The sequence below is a fragment of the Puma concolor genome, chromosome F2 (assembly GCF_028749965.1).
Source record: "Puma concolor isolate L17-30 chromosome F2, mPumCon1.1.hap2, whole genome shotgun sequence".
NCBI classification, from domain to species: Eukaryota; Metazoa; Chordata; class Mammalia; order Carnivora; family Felidae; genus Puma; species Puma concolor.
Genome location: NC_141684.1, coordinates 30,515,151 through 30,535,741, shown reverse-complemented (window position 1 = coordinate 30,535,741; position 20,591 = coordinate 30,515,151). Strand labels below are relative to the sequence as shown.

The window sequence follows — 20,591 nt, the reverse complement described above, 5'->3', positions numbered from 1 at the left end:
GCCCCCGCCTCGATCCCACCGGCTCCCACGCACCTCGGGCAGAGTAGGACCCACCTCGCTTACTGCGTCTCCATCGATTGCCTTGGCAGTGGCTGTAATCCATACAATTCAGGATGATGAGGGCAAAGGAGAAGAGGCGAAACTGCATCTGGGCGGTCGGGCGGGGGACAGGCGCCTCTCAAAGTCGGGGAACTGGAGAGCTCATCCAAGTAGCCGGCGCCCACCGCGCTGCTGGGGAAGATGCAAAGGGTGAGTGGCCACTAGCCCGGGGACCGCACTGGTCAGTTCTGCGCGGTCAGCATCTCTCAAGCCTTGAACCTGAGAGACGAGGAGACGTGGAGTGGAGAGCGCCCCGGGGAGACAACCGGCTCTTCGCGCGTCCCAATTTAAGAAGGGGAGGGAGGGGGACGCGAACCCACCGCCAGGCACGAGCTGCGGGGCAGTTTAACCCCGAGAGCACAGCTGCCGGCGATTTGGTGGGGAGGGTGATTTACAATCAGTGAATTCGCAATGTCTGCGGAGCTACAGGCTCCGACCCAGGGGAAAGGGCGTCGGGAGGCTGATCCCGGGAAAGGAAAGAGCTCCGCGGGAGCAGGGTTTAAAGAGCCCCCGCTGGCCTTTGGGTCCCTCGGTGGGGGTAAGCAAGCGCCTTGGCCGCGGTGGCCGGACGCGGGTCGCCTACCGCGGCACTTACGTCTCGGACGGTGCGGCTTGCCTAGGCGCGGCGCTCCATCCCGGGCTGGGGAAGCGAGGCGCCTCGCTAGCACGTGGGCTGGGGAAAAGTTTGCCGGGAGCCGCCGGGAGCGCCCGGCAGCTCCGGGATTCCGGCGGACGCCGCGGGCTCGCAGTGCGCCCACGGTCCGCTGGGCTGGCGGCGCTAGCGGGAGCGCGGCGGGGAGGGCGCGTCCGCAGCCTCGGGGATGCTGCGTCCCCACCGGTGAGTGCGGCGCTCGGGCGACCGGCACGACCGCTCTCTTTCTGGGTCCCTATCCAACTGGGCGGTTTCCTAGGCTCTACTCCACAGCCACTTCACATCAGGGATTTCTCCCTTTCCAAGCTGTGGGAGACAGAACGCTCCCGCGAGGCCGAAGGGATGTGGCGAGCGCACTTTCCGACGGAGATGCAGCCGGGCTGAGGCTCGGGATGCTTCTATAAGTAGGTGGTGCTGTGGTCCAAGGCATCCGTGTCAGGCTGCCTCGGAGTTCCTGGGTCCTAAAGCCAGAAACTCTCGGGTTTCCCTGTGGTCCTAAAGAGCGCTGACTGCCTCCAGCGAGCCCAACCCGAGGCAAATCCCCTCCGGGCTTTCCTGGAGTGCTTGGCTAAACTGAGGAGTGGCTAGGATGGGGGCGCCCCCTTACCTCGCTGCGCCAGGGAGCCTAGCTGTGTTCACCCCCAAGGCGTCTTTTTCGGGCGCTCGGGGGTCGTTTCCAACCTCTGCCCTGACCTTCCTGCAGGAGCATCTGACGGACTGATGGCTTCTCCTAAACCGTCCTTCCTGAGCTACCGGCCAGGACTGCTGATTCTGACCCGCTGAGTTTGAACTTGAGCCGCATCCCGAAAGCTACCCCATCTCTGCCACTTTTTAATTTACGTCTTCCTTTGTTTTATAGGACGATCTGTTAGCAGGCTGAAATTAAAACGTGCCTTCAGTGTACGGAGTGAAAGGGGTATTTCCAACAGCTTTCGCTTATCCCCAGAAGTGTTATTTCTTGACTTTGTTTCTTCTCCACAAAAACTTTAAAAACTTGTAGTCCTTTGCTTGCAGTACTCAAGAAATTGGGACCTTGTTTCTTTAAAGGAAAGTTCACTTTCCACTCAAGTATTTCTTAGTCATAATCCTCCTCTCTCCCTCCAGCCTCAAAGACTCCTGATTTAAACATCTAGTGCCTTAGGTTTGGAGAATACACTTGATGCTACTGATTTCATTCTGATGAAATCTTCGGTCCTGCCTTCATTGCTGTAGGAATGAATGTATTTACTCCTTAGGCAAAAGATAAGATTTTTTTTTTACTGCTAACCACGGCAGTATGAACGTTTGTAGATATGACCATATGCTAGAATTTTGTACTGCTTAAATTTCCTTTTCTATGCCTTCAGTTTCAGGAGATGTTCAGAAATTTAGAAACTTGAGACAATCATGTAGAAACAATAAGACTATTAGAAGAGTCCTGTTTATTAACGATTCCATTATTGCCTATCCATAACTTTTTTTTACAGACATCACTATTACATAACAACATTTATGCACTAAGAACTTCAGTGTTATTTCCTTTATGCATGCCTGAGAACATCCAAGTAAATCCGAGTTGAGGTCACTGGTCCCATTTCCTAGATAAGAAAATTCAGCCCCTGAGACTGGCCCGCAGGGCACAAATAGAGTTGACAAAACACATGCAGGAACAGTGGATCTGTTTCTCAGCTTTCAGTCTTTGATTTTTATCACAGAATTGGAAGCAATTGGAAACATTTAGGCTAAGGGAGTGGCCCAGCATCTAGCATGATGGCTTGATATTCCAGTAGAAATTCCTCCACCATCATAGATACCACACACCAAATTTATTGCACTTCTAAAGAAGTTAAATGCATAGGAGAATAAAGACTTCTCTAAGTTCCCTGCCTTTTTATATAGCTTTGAGACCCATTCAAGATCCGTGGTTATCATTATCTTTCAAAATATTTAAGGGCAAATAGAGCACAAAACCAAGTAGATCTAACTCCACCATTAACCACCTAGGTCACATTCGGCAATTTGCTTGATCTTAGCTTCCTTGACAGTATTGTTAGGAAATAGAATAAGATCTCTTTCATCTCTGCCATGTTCTGGTTCACAATTTTCTATTTCTATCAAGAAGTTTGTTTTTATAGGGTCTAACCAGTATGATGACAGACTCATCATTGGTCTGTCTCTGCTTTTTTAAAGGATACCACTGAACCTCAAAAATCAGTCACATTTATTTTGGGGGGGTACTTAGAGTCTCACACTTAATCGCTTTGGGGCTACTCTGTTGATAATGCAGACTTTTTTCTTCTTTGCCATTCACTGAATATTTTTCCTGATTTCAAGAACCCAGGAATGTTCTTGCTACTAAAAAATACAACCCTAGCAGATCCTAAACTATCATTAACTTTAATCCCATATTTCTGCTTCCTTTCATTTCTAAACTCTGAATGTGTTGTTGTTGAGCCTCACAGCTCAGTTTCTCCATCTTGGAGACTCAATGGACTTTTTCTTCAAACTGAGTTTAGATGGTGGTTTCATTAAACTAGCTTTATAAATAGATATGTGCCTGGTGTCTGTTTACAGAGAAACATACTGGTGAGATTGACTTCATACCACTCATTGGTGATAGAGAAGGTCAAGTGAGGGGAATGATACTATAGATGGAAGGCAAATTGTGTACTTTACTTTTGTCACTTATAATTCATTGATATAGCTAAAATTCAATCCTCAATAAAGAAGATACCATGAATGGGCTCTCCCTTAGCAAGCCAATTCTCCTCCTCAGAGACAACCAGTTATTTGTGTATAACTCTCCAGATTTTGAGTATACTTCCAGAGATACATTGTGCTTATCAAGAAAATGGGTGTATGTGTATGTACACATACTATATGTACTATATTCTTCCCCCTTTTATGCAACTAGTAGAATACTGTATTCACTGATCTGCACCTCGATTTTTTTTCATGCGTTTTAAAGTTCATTTGGTATCAGCTCATAAAAAAACTTTCTTGTTCTTTTTATATAATCACAGATCATTTCATTGTATGGTTGTATTTAGCCAGCTCCCTACCAATAACATTTAGATCGTCTTCATCTTTTTCTGTTATAAGCAATGTTTCCATTAGCCTTTTCATGGTTCATTTTACCGTTGCATTATAAATTCCTAAAAGTAGAAAAGTTGGATCAAACAGTTGGATATGTGTGTATGTGTGCATTCTTAAAATTACTTCCCACAGAGGTTCTATCAAATTGCAATGTATAAAAGTGTCCATCTCCTTATATACTGGCCAACATGTTCTGATCTTTGACACTCCTGGGCAAACAGTGGTACCAGTAGTTTCCATTTTTATTTCTTTTAAATAATATTATATGTTTTTAATATGCTCAAACTATTTAATTTTCCTTTTCCATGAACTATCCAAAGATTTCATTTACCTTGTTTTCTACGTTCTTGGTCATTTAGGTCATTTATTTTTTCTTTGTAGAATCTATCTATCTACCTATCTATTCACACACATAATATGTGTATATATATGTATATACATATATATACATGTATACATATGTATATATGTACATATATACATATGTACATATATGTACATATACACATATGTGTATATATACACGTATATAATATCTTGATTTTTGTTGCAAATATTGTCTCAAGTTTGTGATTTTTCTCTTAACTCTTTTTTTTTGTTTTTCTTTGTATTTTAGAGAGAAAGAGAGTGAGAGTTGAGGAGAGGGGCCATGGGAGAAAGAGAGAGAGAGAGGGAGAGAGAGAGAGAGAGAGAGAGAGAGAGAGAGAGAGAGAGAGAATCCCAAGCAGGCACCACTTCCAGTGTGGAACCCAATGAGGGGCTCAATCACATGACCCTGGGATCATGACCTGAGCGGAAATCAAGAGTCAGCCACTCGACTGACTGAGCCACCCAGGTGCCCCTTAACTTTGTTTTAATGTATACAATTACTGTACTGCAAATTTTAAAATACTTTTATGTAGTTAAATTTCTCAGTGTTCTCTTGTATAGACTTCTGTTTGTGTCATACTTGTAAAAGCTCTTTCCCATGCCATTCTTTTTAAATTTTCATTTGGGAGTTTACTACTATATATTTTTTATGTTAAAAACCATAAGACATTAGTGATTTTATGATGTAGCTACATTATAGCAGATTTAAAATTTTCTGACCCTTATATTCACAGATTTAGTTGACTTTGGCTGTCTCATTTTCATTAGCTAATTGCCTTAGAGTTCTCTTATGTTTTATGTTAGCAGATATTCATATTCTCACATTTAAAGTTTCCCAAATTTTCTTATTCATTGTTGAAATTTGTTGATGTTGTACTCTCCCTTCCAGTCTAGAATTTATTCATTAATTAGCTCAAAACAAATTATGGCATTTTTGCCACTGTATTAGTATTGAGAGTATAATGTTTTCCTCTTAAATATAAGTTGAGTGTTTATTTTGCTAGTTGCATGTGATAGCCTATGTTCATTTATATTTTGTATGAAATAATTAAATTGATTAATATGAAAGATCTTCAACAAGGTCACTGACCAGTCCTTATCCAGGCTAATTTGTTATTTTTAAAAGCCACACTATAATCACTTATTTAACATTTGAAAAATGTGTAAATATTTGACTTCTCCAAATGTTAATACTATGTTCTGCCACTTGAGAACTCTTCTGTAGACTGATGTGATAAGGCTTTTTTTCTCATTTTGCTCTCCACCCTCATGGAATAGATCCAGGAGGCTCTCTTCAAAGGAAGTCCAACTCAGACCAGCTCATAAGAGAAATCTCAAGATTTGACCTGAAGGTTTACAATTATTTCCTTTTACTTAATCTTGTGTGCTCTGAACTCTTTTGAACTAAAGCAATATGTGTCATTTCCATTCTTTTCTCTGTGAATGTGGTTGCTGGAAGGAAGTGTTACTACACTTGGTCAATGACAAGAGAAACAGAATGATTCTCAGCCCTTTTAAGACTTAGACTCAGTTTCATAAATATAAAGAGAACTTTTTCTCTGATATGCAATTAGCCATGCTAATTGAGATAATAGAACAGGTAATCCCTAAGAGCAGGAAATACCCTCTCCAGAACTTTTTTTCACTATTAGTATCCAAAATAGATATGCCTCTGCTAAGCAATTGGTCTTTAACTTACAATTATAATGAATTGTGTAACAGCTCAAGAGCAAATTTGTGGCTTACCCTCAGCAAGTATACAAGATAGGCAGGCACTTTATCCACTCTTCTCATTTCTTGCTCCATTTTATGTTTCTAGCCTTATTTTCACTTTGCTGTGTTTTTCTCACTTAATGTATTTACTTTGCAGTATTATATGCATCTTTATAAGCCATTTTAACTTTGAAACAATACAGAAAACTTAAAAATAATAATACACACATTATATACATAATAATACAAAAAATATATATATACAGATCAGAGAACCAACATGAGGGTTCTTCTAGTTGCTGAGTATGACTACTCTAACTATTCACTCCAGAACAGAAAATAACCATGGTGTGAATTTGGAGACCCACTAGTCCCACTGAGAGATGGACCCAAGCCAAAATGCCATTAATTACCCAGTCTTCATAAGGCCCCTTTCTTGACATGTTATGTATTAATAATTTAATGTTAGTCCCCAAAAGTCTGGCTATGTCTACTTACTTAAAACACAGTCATCTGAGTAAATGACCCAAGGTCCTGTTGGGGAAGGCCAGGAAAAAGACTTAAAGTGAGGGTCCTTGCTCAGGAACTGACCTCCTCCTCATTTAAAGAGCTCTAGGGCTGTGAACCAGCTCAAGTCTGGGATTGGTTAAGAGGCTGTGATTCTGTATTGTGGTAACTCAAGTTACATTTCTGTAAGCGAGACCTAAAGGTTTTCTGTTATACAAATCAAGTAAGACTTTATGAGGCTGCCCATCTATTTCAGTCCTAGGGAAAAAGTAAGTTATAAATACCAGCTACCATCATATGACTAGTTGCAGAAACAGATAATAAGTATTTCTTCCTTGGATTTGATATAAATATCAAATATCAATATTCTGTCCTCTCCCCTTCCTCTACTAATGTAAGATGTGTAAATTGTAGTTAACCTTACATCACAGTATTAAACCACAACATATGACATAGTGAGTGTGACTCAGCTAAAAGATTGAATATCACCCCAAGATGAATAAAAGAACATGTGAGACTTTGTGGATTCTCTTTTGGAAAGAAGGTCAATATGTTTCTGAGTCGATAGGTACACCATGTTCTGTGGAAGTATCAGTTTGCTTTTGTTTTTATCTGGCAGTTAAATGTGGTTAACAGAGGTGTGTATGCGATGCTAGATTGTCAAGAGGATGGACTGTTGTAGTTTGTACTTATCCCTGGGTTAATTTGGGAACTGTATTTTCCAAATCCCCTGCCATGTAATGATTTGGGAGTTAGAGCTGGCTAAAACAGGCATTTACATGAGATGTGTGGGGACAGAAATAGTGGTCAAGAATTTCTGAAGGCCTTTGTGTAGTAGATGTGCTGATGGACAGAGCCTGAGGTACACAGTGGGTACCAGCCTGAAATTCACTCTTTTCTACATATAGCCCTTCTTCCTGATTGGTGGCCCTGCTGACCTAGAGACCCCAGGCCTGTGACTAGACAACTAGCTGTAGAGACAATAGATTTCCAGAAACCTCTCCACAAATTCTCCCTTTGCTGTGGCACTATGGTGGTTAGGATGCTTGGCTTTTCAGACACATTAGTGACTCCTCTGATTCTCCAATTCCCCTTCCAGATGTTTATTTTCTCAGCTTCGTTCACAATTCTGTGAGATCTAATTCCTATAATAACTCGATCTACAACACCTAGTGAATCTGCTATCCTGACTGAATCATGACTGTTATAAAATCTACAGATTTTCCATGATAAAAATAAAGAGAACTTATTCCCTTTTCCTCCTGCTTCTTCCCTACACTCCATCCCCTCATCTTTCACATATGGTTAGCTCAATATTGAGTGGTTATGTTATTCTGACTGATGTTATTCAGAGTCATGTCATGTAGTAAACTGTAACTACTGTGACTTTCCTATGTAACTTTTTGTTTTCTCTGGAATTATCATTACCTTGTTTTCTGTATTCTGTGACTTACCAGAAATTCAATCCAAACATTCTTCTGGTGTTCTTAATCACCTCTTAATATGTTTATTCATACCAAGTAGACCATCAATTTCATCTACTTAAAGTTCCTCTTGAAGGCTCTGGCATGCTTCAGCTGAACTGGTTACCCTTTGGGTTGTCATTCTGGAATGTCCCTTCACTATCTTCCTGGGAATTCCCTTTCCCTCTCACCTCTGGCGGATTTTCTGTTTCCTGCATCCCACATCTTCCCCTTTCCAAGTGAACCTTCACTATGGTGAAGGACGTTCTCCAAGACTTTCTTGAAAAATTTTGTGTAGTAGTAAATTTGGGGGGAATTTGTGTTTCTAAAAATGTCCCTATTCTACCCTCACAACTGATTACTTAGCTGAATATAAAATTATATATTGAGATTTTTTTTTTTAGTAATATGGAGACATTACTCTGCTGTATTTTACCCTCCAATATTACATTTGAGAAGGCCAAAGCCATTCTAATCGCTGATTCTTTTTTATGTTCCTGTCTGGAGCCCAGTCCCAGAAGCTTTAGCCTACAATTTCACTGTCAGTACTGTGTTGTGGATCTTTTTTCATTGCTCTTGTTGGAAGTTTGGTGGCCCTTTAAACCTGCAAATTCATGTCCTTCCATTCTGTACCTGTGCTTTGGTGATTTTGTGGATGATCTCTCTCCCCCCACACACATTTTCTTTTCTCCTTTTTTTCTGGAAGAACTGTTGTTCAAATATTGAACATAAGAGTTGTCTTTTAAATTTCCTATATTACCTCTCCTATTTTTCATCTCTGTCTTTTTTTCTCTACTTTCTGAAATTTGCCCTCAACTTTGTCATCCAAGTCATATAAAGAATTCTCCATCACCCTTTTCATTCATTTAATTATAAGAGCTCTCTTTCTCTTTTTAACTTTTTCTTTATAGCACATGATCTTGTTTATTCCAGTTGTGGCCTTTATCTTTTTATCTTTAAGGATTTTCTTGATATTTGATAATTATTGGCTATTTGCTTGTATTTTTTTCTCAAATTTTTACTTAAATTCGAGTTAGTTAATATACAGTGCAATATTGGTTTTGTTTGCTTCTATTTTAAAATGATAGATTAAAAAACTGATTTTTAAAAACTTATCATTTGGGGGTGCCTGGGTGGCTCAGTCGGTTAAGCGTCCAGCTTTAGCTCAGGTCATGATCTACTGGTTTGGTCTGTGAGTTCAAGGCCTATATTGGACTCTGTGCTGACAGCTCAGATCCTGGAGCCTGCGTCAGATTCTATGTCTCCTTCTCTCTCTGCCCCTCTCCTGCTCATGCTCTGTCTCTCTCCCCAAAATAAATAAACATTAAAAAAAAAACCTTATCATTTGGGTGATACTTGTCAACTTGAAAATTATTATAAAAATGGACCATAAATAAACTGAGGCATTTATTGAGAGAAATCAAAATATAATTTCTTTGATTATTCTAACTAGGGTTGGTCATATTTCCCAGAGAAAAGTTTCCTAATATTCTGCTAAGAGGGAGGGTTGGGGGTTAGGAAATTGTTGTCTTTTATGCCTCATTTCTTTGAGAATTGTTTCCTCTTTTGAAAAAAAAATTTACTTTAGATTGTGTAAGGTTTCAGGAGAGTACAAAATTAAAGACAAAAGTGTTCTATTGTTGGGGTGCTTGGGTGTCTCAGTTGGTTAGGCCTCCAATCTCAGGGTCATGAGTTCAAGCCCTGCATTGGGCTCCACACTGGGCATGAAGCTACAAGGAAGGAAGGAAGGAAGGAAGGAAGGAAGGAAGGAAGGAAGGAAGGAGGGAGGGAGGGAGGGAGGGAGGGAGGGAGGAAGGAAGGAAGGAAGGAAGGAAGGAAGGAAGGAAGGAAGGAAGAGGGAGGGGGGAGGGAGGGAGGGAGGAAGGAGGGAAAGAAGGAAGGAAGGAAGGAAGGAAGGAAGGAAGGAAGGAAGGAAGGAAGGAAGAGGGAGGGAGGAAGGAAGGAAGGAAGGAAGGAAGGAAGGAAGGAAGGAAGGATGGAAGGAAGGAAGAGGAAGGGGAGGGGGAGGGAAGGGGAAGAGAAAGGAAAGGAAAGGAAAGGAAGAAGAAAAGGGTTCTATTGTAATTTGTCTTCATATGTTCTTTTATTCATTCAACAAATAATTATTGAAGTCCTATATATTAACATTGTTATGGGTGCTGAGGATAGAGTGGTGAGCAAGGAAGACAGGACCATCGCCCTTATGGAGCCTATATACACGCATACACACACACACACACATACACACACACACACATATATACTACTTGGAAGAGATAAACAATAAAAAGTAAATAAATAAACAAGTGATTGTCTTTGCTTCCTAAAGTGTTTATTTTTGTGCATTTTATTTCAGTGTAATTTCAAAAAAACCCAGATACCCTTTTCCAAGTATTAGCAATGTTTAAATTTTACTGCATCTGTTTTATCATTCACTTTATCTCTATAGCCTTATGTATTTTTTCTTTTTCTTTTTTTAATGTTTATTTTATTTTTGAGACAGAGAGAGACAGAGCATGAGAAGGGGAGGGGCAGAGAGAGAGGGAGACCCAGAATCCAAAGCAGGCTCCAGGCTCTGAACTGTCAGCACGGCCAGACATGGGGTTCGAACTTACCAACCGTGAGATCATGACCTGAGCCGAAGTCAGACATTTAACTGACTGAGCCACCCAGGCACCCCAACCTTATGTATTTTTTCTAAACCAACGATGAGCAAGTTTTAAATATACCCTGTTATTCCTAAATACTCCAGCGTATACTTCCTGAGAGTAAGAACATCCACTTATATAACCTCAACATTATCAAAATTAGGAAAGCTGACATGGATATAGTATCATTATCTCATTCACAGCCTATATTCAAATGTTCTCAGTAGTCTAATATGCCCTTTACAGCTACTTGTCCTCCAGGCCAGGAGGAATCCAGGATCACATATGACATTTAGTTGTCATGCGCCATTGTCCTCTTTAACCTGAAACTTTTTTTTAGTTTATCTTTGTCATCTGTGGCCTAGACATTTTGAAGATAAAATGAACACAGTCATTTTTTTTTAACATCCTTTAGCTTAGATTTTTCTGGTACTCCTTCACAACTAGATTAAGCTTATGCCTTTATTAGGAGGAATAAGATGATATTGATGCTGTGACCTTATCAGGGCATCATATCAAGAGGAACATGATACTAATCTGTCCCATTACCCATTGCTTGGTTAAGATATTATGTGTCAGGATCTTACATGGAAAAGTCACTATTTTTCCTTTTGATGTTCACAATTATTTTATGGAAAACCCTGGCACTATTGTAAATATTTTTTCCCTCATCAAACTTTCACTATCTACTTTGATCATCTATCTAATGATTCTTGTTCAAATCAATTATCCTCTGACAGTTGCTAAATGGCAACTTTCAAAATGCATTATTTATTCCACATTTATTAGTTGTTTGTCTATTATAAGAGAAAACTTTCTCTTCTCCCTGATCAACTGATTGATATCAGTATGGACCCATGGATTCTTATTTTGTTCAATGGGTTATTTGTGTTAACTGTATTTATTTTGATTCTCAGTTTGTCCCAGATTTGGCCTCTGGGAGAATCTTAAGCTGGGTTCTGTGTCCTTTTCACATGTTCCAAACATTCTTTAAGTATTTTTCAATTTCAGCACAACCATAACTTCCAGACTTATCTTGTGTTTTCCATATTCCAGCCCTGCAATGAACCTTTTCTCCAAAGCTCTGGTTCTATTTACTAGAGAATTCTGTTTGGAAACCAAGACTTGGGTGTGGATTTACACAACGCCAGGAGTGTCATAGCTTCTAGTTTTTCTCAGCATCAGAGTTAAAACCATGAGTGAGTTCTTATGTACACTCTCATTCCAATCCAACAACACAATTTATTCTAGCCTTCCCCCTTTCCTTGTTTGTAACTTGCTCTGCAACAGTGATAAATATAAATTAGATGGGGCGCCTGGGTGGCGCAGTCGGTTAAGCGTCCGACTTCAGCCAGGTCACGATCTCGCGGTCCGTGAGTTCGAGCCCCGCGTCAGGCTCTGGGCTGATGGCTCAGAGCCTGGAGCCTGTTTCCGATTCTGTGTCTCCCTCTCTCTCTGCCCCTCCCCCGTTCATGCTCTGTCTCTCTCTGTCCCAAAAATAAATAAACGTTGAAAAAAAAATTAAAAAAAAAATTAGAAATAAACACAAAAGCAATTACTGCTGTTGTGTGAGTATTAAGAAAACTTTACAGAGATGATATAAGATCATGGTTTTGAAGACTGAATAGGATTTTATCAGGGAAGCAACAAAAAGCATTTAAATCAAAAGTGATAGAAAGCAAGTAAACAGAGATATAAAGGGAAATAGTTGTCTACTAAGCCAAGGTGCTAATGGGGTGGGGCATGGACGGAGGGACAGAAGATGAGGGTTTAAACTGGCAAAGTGATGGGGCACTGGGTGGCTCAGTCGCCTGGACATCTGACTTTGGCTCAGGTCATGATCTCACGGTTCGTGGGTTCAAACCCCATGTCGGGCTCTGTGCTGACAGCTCAGAGCCTAGAGCCTGATTCGGATTCTAGGTCTCCCTCTCTCTCTGCCCCTCCCCTGCTCACACTCTGTCTCTCTCTCTCTCTCAAAAATAAATAAAAATTAAAAAAAAATTTTTTAACCGGCAAAGTGAATTGTAGACAGATTATAGGCGAATAGGCTTTGATGGTAACAAAAAGGAATTTTCAATATGAATTGAGGACTTTTTTTTTAAGTAGGAGGTGTAACATATTCAATTCTACCTTAGGAAAATAATTATTTCAGTGATACTGAAAACGCATTAGAGGGAAACCAGTTCAGAAATTAATCATATACATGCTTTATTATATGTCGTATATGACTATATTTTGTATGATCTATTTATACACACACAGTTGATTTTCGTGGTGATTGTGTTCTATAAAGTAGCCATGAATTCTAAACAATTGTTCCTAGGAGAAAAACAGTGTTAGGTTCCTGTAAGCCTATGTTCACATTTTATTGACCAAACAATACACAACCTTGTTTTAAGTGTGTTTCTGTTTAAAGAAATTTTATTTAATATATACTGTTAATTCACTAACATCAAATTCACAGCAATAGCATTATAACTCACACCTGAATGAAGTTTAATTAACACATGTATTTTCTCCATAAGGCACATTACAGCCTTCCTACACCAGGGAACACTAGATTCAACTATATGCTTGGGGCCCATTATAAAAATCACCAACAGAAAATCCCCCAAGTATAAAAAAATCCAGTACTAAATAGGTTGCAAAAAAGGACACTTGTTCATAGTCAGAGAACTGAAACAAGAAGACAAACTATCACTTTGTTGAACCTCTGCTGGAAACATGCATGTCAGGCAATTTAAATTTTTTGCCACTCTGTGCATATCCAGGAATATGAAACTGCCGTAAATATTGATTTGGGGGTTATAAATAAATGTTAGTGAGTAGGCAGATTTGCAAATAGAGAATCTATAAACAGTGATTATCATCCATATTATGTATGAAACTAGATCAGTACAATATTGGTGGAAATGAAAAGGAAGGATTGATCGCTTAAATGTAGGAATAGGGATGGGGCACCTGGGTGGCTCAGTTGGTTAAGCATCCGACTTCAGCTCAGGTCATGATCTTGTGGTTTGTGAGTTCGAGCCCCACGTCGGTCTCGGAGCCTGGAACCTGCTTCGGATTCTGTGTCTCCTTCTCTCTCTGCCCTTCCCCCACTTGTGCTCTGTCTGTATCAAAAATAAGTAGATGTAAAAAAAAAAAATTAATGTAGGAATAGGGAGAGGTAGAAGGCAAGGATGATGCTGGAGTTTCTATTTAGGAAGACTGGGTAAATGTTAACAATATTACCAAAAATATAATCCCAGAAAAGAGACTGGAGGAGAAAGAATACAATATTGGAAATGCAGAATTTTATTATTTATTTATTTAATGTTTATTTTTGAGAGGGGGGGAGGGGCAGAGAGGGGGGAGACACGGAATCCGAAGTGGGCCCCAGGCTCTGATCTGTTAACACAGAGTCTGATGCAGGCCTCACACTCATGAACTGTGAGATCATGACCTGAGCTGAAGTTGGACACTTCACTGAGCCACCCAGGTGCCCCAGAAATGCAGAATTTTAAAACATGGACAACATCCTGGTAGAGCTAGCAGGTAATCAGTGATGACACAGACTTGGAACACCTTACAAAGGCCAGAGCTAGAGATAAAATTTGATTATCAGGTACACATAGAATACAACTGAAGCCAAAGGAATAGTAGAGATTTCCAGGGTAAGGAGGCAAAAATCCAACAAGACAAACCTTGAAAAAAATATAAAATTTAAGGTATGTAAAAGAAGAGAACCAACAAACAAGCCAAGGAGGAAACTGGTGGGAGGAGGGGCAGGAATCAAATCTAAGGGGATTACAAGAAAAATAACAAGGCTAGTAAATGTTCCCTTAGGAGGACAAGAAGTAAAGGAAATATGCATGCAAACATGTATGTAATACAATTGTAAATAGGCAAATATTTGAGTATTTGGTACCCCTAACCTGTGTCACACTATAATTTTTATCATGCTTTCAGATGGTAGACATAATTTAAAATTAGAAAGATAGATATCCCAAAAGTACACCAGAGTCCAAATGGACCAAGATGACAGTATTTTGGAGAAATCAGAAGGACTCTATACCATTAATTTCAAGACAGAGATATAAAGACGTTCATCAAAGATCATGAGAAGTTGATCCATGACATCACATCAAAAAATATTGGTTTGGTTACCCCGGTCCAGTAATATAGGTATGGTAACCCCAGTCTATCCACAAGCAGAACACAATAAAAAAAAAAAAAATAGGACAGAAAAGTGGGAGAGCACACAACAGAAAGAAAGGATCAGGAATGATGAAGCATAGACCAGGGTTTTCAGAGAGAAGACTTACTGTTCCCAGGAATGGCAGGCTACATTATTTGAACCAACTCTTCTGCTGAAAACAACTAAAAAATGCTGAAAATAATAAACATCATTCCAACAGCCACAAAGAGCTAACAAGATAGTAAGGAATAACAGGCCAAAGAACCCAGGATGTTAAGTGAGCACAAAAACCACTTTCATCCTGAGGCTATTTACCCAACATAAAAATGTGAATTTCCATTTTCTCCGGAAAGGGAGGGTTTCTTGTGGAAAGAGAAATAGAAATTCAAATCGAAGATAGATACTAATTGAGGAATTAAATAGGAGACCCTTCTCACAATAACCTGGTACCCCAGCTTAGAGTCAGGGTGGTTCAGTAGTAAACCAGCCCTCACCACCTCTTGCATCCCAGATTTACATCACCTGGGTGGTCTAGGGACACTCAAGCATTGAAATAAAATTAAGGTGGTCCTGGACTGATAGTCTCCACAGGTGCTGACAGAAGCAAATTCCAAAATTGCCTAGGAATAAAGTGCCTTCATCCTGAATTCACATTAGTCCCACAAATAATTTTTCAAATACAATAACCAGCACAGAGTAAAAAATAAGCAGACACACACAAGAGTCACAGTGGACAAGAAACAACAGACAACATAAAGAGACCCACAAAGACTACAAATATCATTATAATCAGACAAACCATAAAATAGCTATGCTTTAATGTGTTTCAAGGAAAAAAAGAAGCTTCACAATATCTGCAGGGAATATGATTGACAATGAGTGAAATAGACAGAAAAGGCTAAGGACAGTAAAGTTTGGGTAGAAAAGAACAGATTCACTTTGCATCCATACATGCCTATATAATGAATAAAATCAGTAACCACACCATCATATTCATCACAGTGCATTCTTAAGCCTATACTATGTAGCAGATATCTGTCATTTTTGCAAGTCTGTTTTCCATTCTCAAACAGCAACCTTATTTTCTTTAGTTACACACATTCTCTGTACATTTACAAGGAAGTCTCACTTTCCTTCAGCCCCCAAGAGCAGTAGGTAACGTGACCTCTGCCTGACCATTTGAAGCATTCCATTTCCCTACTTACTGTAATTGATTCAGGATCAGGACAGCTTTCCAGGTCAGACCAATGACAGGAGAATCTTTGCTGGAAATGCTAAGGTTGAGAAACTGGTAGGCGGTGAGTCTGTAAGGCCATCTTGGAGTCATGAGGGAAGAGCATGCTTGCAAATAAAGCCAACACCAAGAAAAGAAAAGCCAAGGAAAAGAAATAGATTCTAGAGGACATCTTTTAAATACCTAGATTCTGGAGTGCCTGGGTGGCTCAGTTGGTTAAGTGTCCTACTCTTGGATTTGGCCCAGGTCATGATTTCATGGTACATGGGTTTGAGCCCATGTCAGTCTCTGTGCTGTCAGCATGGATCCTACTTGGGATTCTCTCTCCCTCCCTCTCTGCCTCTCTCTCTCTCTCTCTCAAAATAAATAAATAAACTTAAAAAAATACCTATATTATATGCCCATAGGCTTGATACTTTTCCATTTTAAAAGGCAGTACATTTCCTTTTTCGGCTTAAGCCAGTTTGAATTGGGTTTCTGTAACTTGGAAATAGAGTCCTGGTAATATAGGAACTAGATTCAGAGCCCTGGTCTAATCACCAACAATAAAATATCTGAGACAGAGAGAAAGAGTCAGCTAATGAAAGAAGAGAAATTTTCTAGAGAGGGAATGATTTAAAAATTCAGATAGGGGCGCCTGGGTGGCGCAGTCGGTTAAGCGTCCGACTTCAGCCAGGTCACGATCTCGCGGTCCGTGAGTTCGAGCCCCGCGTCAGGCTCTGGGCTGATGGCTCAGAGCCTGGAGCCTGTTTCCGATTCTGTGTCTCCCTCTCTCTCTGCCCCTCCCCCGTTCATGCTCTGTCTCTCTCTGTCCCAAAAAAAAAAAAAAAAAAAAAAAAAAAATTCAGATAATGAGACTGATCTATTGCCAACCCATCCTAAAAACAATCTCCTCCTGCTGAATTTCCATAATACTTTATAATTACCTTTTTCTGGCATTTAAAACATGTCACCTTATATTGTCTCTAACTTTGTATATCCCTTTCTCTCCTGCAAATATGCATACCCTAGGGAACAAATAATCATAGGATTTCAGAGTTAGAAAGTACCTTGGACAGACTTAATAGAATTTTCTTATTTCATAAATTGAGCTAGGGACCATGTCTGTTTCATCTTAGTATCCTAGATGTATTTAGGAAGTAATATTAATTGAAAGAATGAGTTGATTAAATTAAAAGAGAAAAGAGAATAGGAGAGAAGAGAAATTAAGAAAATGTGAGAGATATAATAAATAAAATATATGTATTTGGGGAAGGGGAGAAGAGGAGAGGTTGGAAGACAAAGAAGGAAAGAAAAAAAGAATAAGCGAAGGTAGAAGAAATTAGGAATATTGAGCAATATTTGTATGAGTCTCCAGTTGTGAGCTATATCATAATGCTTTTCTTTTAGAACTTTGACCCTTCTAAATTTTCTCTGCTCATGCAAATAATAAAAGGTATATTTTTTTTAGTATCCTGAGTGCACATCAAACAACAGGAGGAAGGAACTCTGGATGTGTTCTTCGGGGCTGGGACAGTCCTGATTTAAATCGTGGAAGTAGGATGGAGACTAGAAGCTTCCTAGACTGACTGGTGATGGGTTTATAGAACTTCTTCATGATCATTCTGGTGGATTGCATTGTGACTTTCAATTATTTCTTTCCTGTTTCCTTTAGGATAATTATTCATCTTACCCATTACCATGGAAACTGCAATGACTTCTTGTGGGAGAAATATACCTCCGTGTGCCAACTGATATCGGTCTTAGTCATGTGACTTGCTTTAGTCAAAAGCATGTGTGACTCATGCCACATCCAAGCAGAAGCTTTAAGAGCCATGATGAGTGTCTCTTGCTCTTTTTCTTTAGGCCTGAAAAAGACATGTTTCAAATAAAAGCTGCTCCTTTATCTGGATCCTGGAATAAGAGGATAACACAGAGCCACAGCTGATCCTCAGACACTTTTGTTATTCTAAATTACTGAGATTTACGAATCATTTGTTACCAAAGCATAGCTGACTTATACATCAATAAATTGCTTTTGATGCACAAACAGCAATATTTTTAAATGTAAATTCCTGGGTTACTTTGTTTTCAGGACTATGTGCTCTAAGATAAAACTGATTCAGAAAAAAGAATGCTGTTTGAAATATAATTTTGTCTATGTTTATAAACCTTTTTGATTTCTCAATACCTATGCTGTACATGAAAGAGACTTCAAAAATAGATCCAAAATCTGTATAATCACAGATCCACATGTCTGAGAGGGCAATAAAAGAAAATCACCATAAGTCCTCCCAGCAGAAACAGATTGCTTTGTTCTCATGCAGGAAAAATGGACTTTACTTTTAAATGTTAAAAAAAAAATTATAAGGCAGTCTGTGTGTATAGGGAAGACCACCCCTTTCTTCACCACTACCACCATAAAAATATTTACAGACTATAAATATCTTGGTTTCAGGACCCAACTGGTCATCTGATAGCTCAGTAATAGTCTCGGTGCAGAAAGAAAAATATGTTTCTTGGTTTTAGAGGAAGGAAAAGGAAAACAAGTCCAATAGTTGCATTTTTTAATTCCAATCTGCAAAGGAAATGTTTTCTTTCATGAAAAACCAGTGAAGCAAGACTCCCCTGAATTTTTATATAAATCTTAAAAAAATAAAGCAATGTACTATAGGGTAATACCACTTGAGAAAAGGTAGGTTTTTCATTTTAAAGGCTGATAATAATAAGCAGGAGTGCTACCAGAAGTATAGTATGTATGTGAAAATGTATAGCTTTAGCCAACCTGTTACATACCCCTCCTCCTCAAACAATCAAAATTGCTTTTCCTTTATATCTAAAAAAGAATAAATTTCATTTTTACCCTTTCCTTTCAAATAAATGAATGAATGAATGAATAAAAAAACTGGAGGAAAGATTAAGAGATGGCTTTTATAAGTCATTGGAGTTTGAGTTTCAGAAACATTTTTCTACCTTTTTTTCCAAAAGGCTAGATACACATAAAAATAATAAGAAAAATATGCTGTTCACTGCATCCTGAATCCTCATCTTTCAAACTGGACCTATTTGCGAGTGTCAGTTAGATTTGCCAACTGTAGAAGCTGCATTCCTGCTGGAAAGTCCTAGTGTAAGAAGATTGTATTTCTTCTGGAGCACACCCATTGCAATTTGCTAATATTCTTAAGGTGAGAGGTCCAATTCCGTTTGCCAACTGCACCCACCAAGTTGGTTTTGGAAGATGTTGACTGTTGGGTGTTCAGGAAGAGGTTTTTTAGATTCCAAATGTTTCCTATTTGTTTGTTTTGTTTTTTTTTTTTTAAATACTCATCCATCAAATACGTGGGTTAGATTTCCTTTCCTGTTTGGGAAAGAATCTGTTCTTTCCCCCTTTTTGGTGGCAATTCATTATTTTTACAAGATTAATCACTGGGCCATAAATCTCATGTGTCTAAGGTACTTGGCCTGCTCTTTGCTGCATCACTATAAAATATTAGTAAATCTAATATAACAGATTGTGTCATCCAATGTATGCAGTTTTGAAAGGGGAAGCCAAATGAAATTAAATTGAATTGGCTGACTTCTAAGAACCAGAGAGCTGTATGAGGTAGTTTGGACTGAGTACAATCTCAGCCTACCTCCATTCTGCTCTTCCTCCTTAAGAAACAACTTCTTTAATTGTGAGCCCACGACTGTTGAAAGATTGGTCTTTGTTGACTATGAAGGGCCATTATGCAGCCTAATGAACTGGAATTTGGAATCTTCCATTGCTTTTCCCTCCACCTCTCATTGCACAAACGGTTGTATCAGCTTTGCCCTCCAGTACAGCTGCTCTGTGGGTGTGCATTCTGTCCAGCTCCAAGCAAACAGCTTCCCATCAGGTCCAATCAGACTTCTCACAATATTTTAAGAACAGAAAGTATCCCCTTCTTCCTTGTGTGCCCCTTTTCACCCAGACCATCATCTGGTGCAGAGGTTACAAACTCAAGCAGCTACTCAGGATAAGTAGTTAACATAAATGAGTAAAATGAGCAGGTGGGGACAATGGAGAATTACAGATTATATGTCCCATCCAGAGAAGGCATTCACCACTGAGTTCTGGCCAAATTTTTTCATGTAAGCATTTGAACTTGTAAGGCCAAGTCTTTTCTTTTTTCAAGAAAAATGGTGTCTCAGTCAAGATTCAATCGAGGAAACTATGCAAATCAAATTTTTATGACATATCCCAATTTCCACAGGTAACTAACTAACTTAAATTTGTAAACATATACATGTATATGCACATTGTTTACTGAATCAAGACTGTGGATCTTGGGGCGCCTGGGTGGCTCAGTTGCTTAAGCTCCTGGCTTCAGCTCAGGTCATGATCTCGAAGCATGTAGGTTTGAGTCCCACATCAGGCTCTGCGCTGACAGCACAGACAGCAGAGGAGACTGGAGCCTGCTTCACATTCTGTGTCTCCCTCTCTCTCTCTGTCCCTTCCCTGCTCGTGCTCTGTCCCTCTTTCTCTCAAAAATAAATAAACATTAAAAAAAAGACTGTGGGTCTCTACTTTGTGACAATGGGTGATATTTCTTCCCACATGTATTACTGAAGTTACAGTCTCAGCTTTTCAGGATTATAGGACACATTCAGCTCAGTAACCTCAGGGTACTTTACTTTGTGATCATTCATT

At 39.5% G+C, this 20,591-nt stretch overlaps 1 protein-coding gene and 1 long non-coding RNA gene across 2 annotated transcripts in view; one reads left to right on the top strand and one right to left on the bottom strand.

Annotated features, from left to right (window-relative positions):
• The window catches only part of RSPO2 (R-spondin 2), a 157,662-nt gene extending 157,475 nt beyond the window's left edge, over positions 1-187 (bottom strand). Inside the window, exon 1 of the mRNA XM_025922741.2 lies at positions 55-187. Coding sequence (XP_025778526.1) covers positions 55-148 — 94 coding nt within the window. The 5' untranslated portion in view covers positions 149-187. The remainder of the gene's footprint in view (positions 1-54) is intronic.
• Positions 150-17,969, top strand: LOC147571902 (uncharacterized). Its single transcript, XR_015247080.1, has 2 exons — positions 150-249; positions 17,595-17,969. It is a non-coding gene; the product is annotated as an uncharacterized LOC147571902 (long non-coding RNA).
• The last annotated feature ends 2,622 nt before the right edge of the window (positions 17,970-20,591 follow it).